The sequence below is a fragment of the Coregonus clupeaformis genome, chromosome 10, assembly GCF_020615455.1.
Source record: "Coregonus clupeaformis isolate EN_2021a chromosome 10, ASM2061545v1, whole genome shotgun sequence".
Classification (NCBI taxonomy): Eukaryota; Metazoa; Chordata; class Actinopteri; order Salmoniformes; family Salmonidae; genus Coregonus; species Coregonus clupeaformis.
This window is the reverse complement of record NC_059201.1, coordinates 62,926,833-62,934,436: the sequence shown is the minus strand read 5'-3', so window position 1 is coordinate 62,934,436 and position 7,604 is coordinate 62,926,833. Positions and strand designations below refer to the sequence as shown.

Below are 7,604 nucleotides of genomic sequence, written 5' to 3'. Positions count from 1 at the left end.
AGAAAGGGAGGAGCGACCATGCTTTATAAATCACACGGGCAAGCGCAGAAAACCACTCATTTCGAGAGTCGAAAGAAAGACACCCGTGGAAAAATAACTGCTTTCTAAAGTTGTTTTTGTTGCTGTCCAGCGAAAAGTACGCCTGCGTCAAACCGTCCTTGCTCAAAAACAATTAGGTCATATCCAAAAGGACTGGTTTGTGGAATATTCAAGCCAGGCTTTAGGAGAAGAGGTTACTTTGAGAAGTTTTACTCATAGCTCCTGGTTAAAGGCCTGTAATTTATATGACAGCGTCTGAACATGATGAGTAGATTTATGTGAGGAAAGAGCCCTTCCTCATCGTTCTGACAGATACAGTCATATGTTTCTTTGTCATGACTACAGTCTGAATCATTCTATCTAGTTTTTATATATATATATATATATATATATATATATATTCCTTTATGTAGGCCTACATGTATTTGCTATACAGTACCACACACATTTAATTTCCTCTCTACTAACATGCACACGTGAGAACACACACAATGGGATTTCATGGGTGCTATAGAACTGCGATCAAAATGGGTTCAATGCCTACTGAACAACCAGAATCTGTCTGTCAATAACTTTGCATTGTCACCAAAAGTTGGTTCCACATGCTCACCAAAAGTTGGTTCCACATGCTCACATTCATACATCTCACCTTCAAGGACCCTTTGGATGGGGCCCTGACAGACAAATGGAGGTCATACAAAGAAAAGGGGGCATCAAAATGGGTCAGAGAACATGTGGCTGTTAGAAAACGTGAAAAGTGTGAGCTTTGAACCACAGGTGTTGATAAGACTGAAGGAAAAACATTGTTAATCTAATATTTGTCTCAGAGGAGGGACGGGTTGATAGGGCAGAGAAACCATGTCGGTGAAGCAAGGTGCATTTAGAATTAAGAAATGAATTGCCCATGTAAAATAAATGACTATTGAAAGATGACCAATAGAAAGAAAGCATAAAGCATAATTTTGCAATGGAATAGAAAGAAAGAAAACATGTACCACGAGATTAAGAGCAAATTAAACCAATAAATGGCACCTGATTAAAATAAACAAACATTGACGTCAAATATTTACCAAAAACTGATGCAACTTTCACTGACTCAGGCAAGGGCCAAGGACTCATAACAAAACTGGGAGGAGGACTCGTGACAAAACTGGGAGACATGGAGAAAGGGAGGAGCGACCATGCTTTATAAATCTCACGGGCAAGCGCAGAAAACCACTAATTTCGAGAGGTGAAAGAAAGATACCCGTGGAAAAATAACTGCTTTCTAAAGTTGTTTTTGTTGCTGTCCAGCGAAAAGTTACTTTTCAGTTACTTTTCATTTGTTCAATAGAAGCGTCACTATGTCAAGTTTCGTAGACGTGAAGAATGTTGAGCCAACCCAATTTGAAGAACAACACTACGACGAATATGAATACTACAACCTTTCAGAAAAATACACAAGTAAGAATCAGTATTTTTGTTATGCTTGTTTGTGCAATTAATTATCAGGTTATGAGCAGCAAAATAAATCGAAGAATCATTCAATTTCAATGGTTCGGCATTCGATCTATGAAGAATACTGAAGTTTCCAAACTCCTCAACGTGTCGCAAGTGGCACATGTTGACTGCTACAATGTTGCATTGGGGGCAAGTGGGTGTGTCTTTGTTTTCAAAGTCTCACAATATGAACTGTGAACTCGCACTGTTTCCAGGTAGCGCTAGCCGCAAGGGGAGGACAAAGAAGGAAGCAAGCGACAACACCAACCGACCCAACCCTGGAGGCCACGAGCGCAAAATCGTAGAGAAACTTCAGAACACTGAAAAGAAGGCCAAGGCGTGAGTAAATGGAGGTAAGTAAGTGTCCCCCCTCCCCCATCTTTTGTATGCACTTCACAATTTAAACATGGATTCTGACATCTAGGGCTCAGGTGTGGGACAGACAAAATATAAAGTTGGGCTTTTTGGCCTACTAAATACTATTTAAAGGCATTGTTTTGTTCCTATCTTGGTACTCTGTTCCTACCACCCTCAAGTGCCCTCACGTAGCAAACGGTCAAGTAGCCAGAACCATAACCAAAGTGCATTTGTCTTTCCTTTCAGGGCAAATCGGACGGCTAACCCTGGCAACCAACCATGGCCGCCTTGGCGACAGAACAAGATGGGCAGACAGACGGTGAACGCCAATGTAGAGGGGGGTGAATATGAGGAGTGATCACATGCTGCCAATGAGTTTGACTGTAGCTTCAGCGAAGGGGATTTTAGTCCTCTCCTTCATAGAGCTGATGGTACGGTCGGTGGGATTGGCCCCCATATTGGGTGTTCACCTCAGTCATGGGTAGACCTCCACTGAAGGTGATGTAGAGCACCTGTGCAAGCGGTCTTCTGGATGACCTTCCCACACAAGTGGGGAGTAATGGTGGTGGTGGCAGGCTGCATCATGTTTCATTATCAATGTGGTTTTGTTTTTAAGTCTTAATTGACGATACTTGTCACTTCATGTTTTTATAAACCAAAGAGGTTCTTAAAATTGATTTATTTTACAAAGTGTATTGAAAATAAATGCTTTCATAAAATGTATTACACGTCTTGGTTTAAAGTGGCACTCCAGTCTCCTTTTCACCTCATTTAACACCTGATTTACTTAACAAAAAGCACATCTCAACAGGTGGTCCAGGTAAGACATGGCACAAGGGGTGGGGGCTTTCCTCTAGTGTTCCTCAAGCAAGGGGAAGGCTGACGTCACAACTTCCCATCCAACCAACTCCTTGAATGCCCTATTCCTTGAAGTGTTCAGTTGTCTAAACACTATTTGGCTTAAAACCTATTTTTACCTTTTGGTGTGTGTACTTTACTGTCTTTATACTTAGGATATTACTTTTCCAACATCACTGGAGGACATCTTTAATTATGAATTTGTGTTGGTGGAAGGTGTCAGGGTCTGCAATCTTCAAAGAAGCCAATAGGTGGCAGTAACAGATTTGAGTCGAGTTAAAGTCCTCTCTAGGAATGCTCTAGTTTAGAAAATACACTTGTGCCAAAGAATTAAGGGATTACTGTCAAGAAGTTGACTATTTGAAGAGCAAAGAACAGAAAATGCAAAAGAATAGCAATTTGTATGACTGCTCATTCAACTGTTTAAACTAAATGGATAATGAGAAAATAACTTAAATCTGCTGCTTTGCATCTCTTCGCATCTGAAAATGTAGGCTGCCCTTGAACTGAAATGAGTTGATGTTGGGCAGGGTTTTTATATTTGGTTAGTTTCACATCTTAAGGAGGCATAGCCTACATGGCAGTTAGATTGTGTCTTGTTTGAAAGTAATTTCCTATTTCTAAATAAATTGCAAAAAAGAACCTTGCTGTCAAATGCACTCACAAGTGTGTAATCTTGAGCTCCATGGTCTTCTAAAAGGGAAACTTTTTGGCAGACTGCCAGTATCATCTTACACCCCATTTTTTTCAAAAGCCTTGGGTGGAGCATGATATGGGATTCCCATCATGAAAAAAGTTGGACACCAATTGCCATACCATATACATAAGGGTCTTTCTATAAACTGTGCTGGACAACTTGTAACAGCTGTTGATAAGTCATTGATAATAATGTTTAAAAAAAAGTAATATCATTACATTAAGATATAAAGGGGGATCATAGCTATATTCAATAAAATTCACAAGTTGATTTAAAACCTATGTTTAACCCTTTAATGGTTGATGTCTTGATGGATTTGTCCAAAATCGTGTGACGTAAAACATGACTTTTCTGTCCTTGCATTTATGGAAGAGTAAGTTGTTAAGTATTAATCAGTTAAATTAGACATTGAACTTGAACCCTGTAAGAATCTTGGATCTAGCTGTTAGACACTTTTTTTGTATAGAGATCTCAGAAATATCCTTGCGTAACATTGTGTCGCCTTATGTCATGGGTTGAAAACAGTTTTCATGGGCACACAAATCCAAAATAATAAATGCGATTGCAAAATCAAATGCTTCTAACTGAAAGCCACCTTACCTTGATACCAGTGGCGGTCGGTGACGTTTAACATGAGGGAGGACGATTTTTATTTTAATGAGCATGACCTTATTCTATTACAGCATATTGGATGACTGTCATTCATATTCTGTTCACCCAGCTCAATGTAACATCAATAGGTTTAGGCTACTACATGATACTCTAATTTTCCCTATACGCATCATAAGGTTGCTACAACCTAGCCTATGAATGAACGTTTACAACGTAGGTGCGCAGGTCGAGAGAAACATTTGAGTAATCAATTCAATACCACCTTGCACACTCTTGCATGCATCTAGCTGATCGAGGGTGTAATCATTAGTCCAACAGTTACAAACAAGTTTCTTTTGGACAAATTCAGAAATGTTTATCCCCGTTTCGTTCCGTTTGCTTCCGTTTTTATGAAACGTTTTTCAACAGAATCGGCAGAATGAATACACCCCTGATAACACGCAAACAGAGTTCACTTTCATAGCAGCCACATACAAACAGCATGATCACTTTGCTCGTTGTAAAGTCCTTCTCGCATCTACGCGCTCCTCCTCTCACCTTTTCCCTTCGCTTGTGGACTTCAGTGCACAACACATCAGCTGTCTGTGACCAGGCTAAGAAACTTCTCCAAGCCAACCTTCATATCATAACCGCTAACCGCTACACACAGCCTACATCGTTGTCATCATATTAGCTAACGTCATAGTCAACATACCTACTAGAACTAACGCGTTAGTAAACCCGCTACAATCATACAGTACAGTGTACGGTCAGCAAGCAGTTTAGCAGTTACACCAGCGGGCCACGGTGGCAATAAATTAATAAAACCAAAAGCTTACCTTGACTTGGAAGAGTTCCAGTGTTGGATAGCCAGCTAGCTAGCTGACATAGCATCCCTCTCTATTTGAGCCGGGTGTTTGAGTAGGCTTCTCCTTAATTCTGGAAGATATTAATTAGTTCAAAACTGTTCAACTATTGTCTTTCTCTCTCTTTGAGTCAACTACTCACCACATTGTATGCACTGCAGTGCTAGCTAGCTGTAGCTTATGCTTTCAGTACTAGATTAATTATCTGATCCTTTGATTGGTTGGACAACATGTCAATTCATGCTGCAAGAGCTCTGATAGGTTGGAGGATGTCCACCGGAAGTTGTCATAATTACTGTGTAAGTCTATGGAAGGGGGTGGGAACCATGAGCCTCCTAGGTTTTGTATTGAAGTCAATGTACAGTTGAAGTCGGAAGTTTACATACACCTTAGCCAAATACATTTAAACTCAGTTTTTAACAATTCCTGACATTTAATCCTAGTAAAAATTCCCCGTTTTAGGTCAATTAGGATCACCACTTTATTTTAAGAATGTGAAATGTCAGAATAATTGTAGAGAGAATTATTTCTTTCAGCTTTTATTTCTTTCATCACATTCCCAGTGGGTCAGAAGTTTACATACACTCAATTAGTATTTGGTAGCATTGCCTTTAAATTGTTTAACTTGGGTCAAATGTTTCGGGTAGCCTTCCACAAGCTTCCCACAATAAGTTGGGTGAATTTTGGCCCATTCCTCCTGACAGAGCTGGTGTAACTGAGTCAGGTTTGTAGGCCTCCTTGCTCGCACATGCTTTTTCACTTCTGCAAACACATTTTCTATAGGATTGAGGTCAGGGCTTTGTGATGGCCACTCCAATACCTTGACTTTGTTGTCCTTAAGCCATTTTGCCACAACTTTGGAAGTATGCTTGGGGTCATTGTCCATTTGGAAGACCCATTTGCGACCAAGCTTTAACTTCCTGACTGATGTCTTGAGATGTTGCTTCAATATATCCACATAATTTTCCTTCCTCATGATGCCATCTATTTTGTGAAGTGCACCAGTCCCTCCTGCAGCAAAGCACCCCCACAGCATGATGCTGCCACCCCCGTGCTTCACGGTTGGGATGGTGTTCTTCGGCTTGCAAGCCTTCCCCTTTTTCCTCCAAACATAACAATGATCATTATGGCCAAACAGTTCAATTTTTGTTTAATCAGACCCGAGGGTGCAAACCGTAGTCTGGATTTTTTATGGTGGTTTTGGAGCAGTGGCTTCTTCCTTGCTGAGCGGCCTATCAGGTTACGTCGATATAGGACTTGTTTTACTGTGGATATAGATACTTTTGTACCTGTTTCCTCCAGCATCTTCACAAGGTCCTTTGCTGTTGTTCTGGGATTGATTTGCACTTTTCGCACCAAAGCACGTTCATCTCTAGGAGACAGAACGCGTCTCCTTCCTGAGCGGTATGACGGCTGCGTGGTCCCATGGTGTTTATACTTGCATACTATTGTTTGTACAGATGAACGTGGTACCTTCAGGCGTTTGGAAATTGCTCCCAAGGATGAACCAGACTTGTGGAGGTCTACCATTTTTTCTCTGAGGTCTTGGCTGATTTCTTTTGATTTTCCCATGATGTCAAGCAAAGAGGCACTGAGTTTGAAGGTAGGCCTTGAAATACATCCACAGGTACACCTCCAATTGACTCAAATGATGTCAATTAGCCTATCAGAAGCTTCTAAAGCCATGACATCATTTTCTGGAATTTTCCAAGCTGTTTAAAGGCACATTCAACTTAGTGTATGTAAACTTATGACCCACTGGAATTGGGATACAGTGATCCATACAGTCATTAATGTGGTTCTTCAATAATTATTCATAATACTTGTTGGATGTGCATTTGGTGTCCATCTGTTGCTGTCTGCTTGATTTACAGCAGGGTCTGGTTAGATTTAACAGAAAAAGCATCAAGGTAATGAGTTCATGTTTTCATGTTTTTGTGCCTCGCATTGGACACCAAATCTACTGTTGGCGAATATCGGATAGACTATTGTGCAACATCCAACACTATTCATATGAATTATTCTGGATATAATGACAAATTACATAGCCGAGTGGGTTTATTCACAATATGATCTGGTAATGAAATAACATGTCAAATACATTTTGTTTTCCATGTTACACCTGCAATTTTAAACAATTCAATAGCCTAATTGAACTTGAATTTGGAGCTCAGAAATGCAAGCACTGAAATAGGCCTACCTTCAGGGACGGCTTGTTCAATAGGGCGATATGGGCGACGCACTGCCAAACGGGAAAAGGAAGGGATTTTTTTTCTAATCAATTATAAAAAATAAATAAAAAAAAATATATATATATTTTTTTTTTTTATAAATTTATAAAAAATTATATCACGGCAACAGCAGTTATCAGTGTTCACGTCTGATCTGCCAGCCACTAAATGTCAAATCAGGCTAAAGTCGTGCTTCAAATGGCCCCGCCCGTTTTTTGGGCGATTTCAGTCAGGTTGAAAATCGCCCAGAAGTCTCTCATAGCCTGTCATGTAAAATTTATTTTTTTCACATTTCAAAGCTTTCAATACATTCTCTATGGGTGTCTGTGTGCATGCACTTACGCGCTTTCGTCATACGTGACGTAACGTTGAACGTAACTAAGACAATGGCGGCTATCAGCGTCTATGTTGCGACCTGCAGTGTGGCGTTATTTTATGTTTTTAATTTGTAGACTTAGTTTACAAACATTCTGCAAACATTCTGCT

The 7,604-nt window shown here is 40.1% G+C and overlaps 1 protein-coding gene across 1 annotated transcript; it reads left to right on the top strand.

Annotated features, from left to right (window-relative positions):
- Positions 1–1,246: 1,246 nt before the first annotated feature.
- Positions 1,247–2,598, top strand: nupr1b (nuclear protein 1b). Its single transcript, XM_045223155.1, has 3 exons — positions 1,247–1,482; positions 1,734–1,871; positions 2,122–2,598. The coding sequence occupies exons 1-2, from the start codon at positions 1,383–1,385 to the stop codon at positions 1,859–1,861; spliced, it is 228 nt and encodes a 75-aa protein (XP_045079090.1). The 5' UTR covers positions 1,247–1,382; the 3' UTR covers positions 1,862–1,871; positions 2,122–2,598.
- Positions 2,599–7,604: the final 5,006 nt, after the last annotated feature.

Excerpts from the sequence above, each read along its gene's own strand:
- nupr1b (XM_045223155.1), top strand. The coding sequence starts at position 1,383 with ATGTCAAGTTTCGTAGACGTGAAGAATGTTGAGCCAACCCAATTTGAA. Across the intron at positions 1,483-1,733 it reads CCTTTCAGAAAAATACACAA|GTAGCGCTAGCCGCAAGGGG; the intron begins GTAAGAATCAGT and ends CACTGTTTCCAG.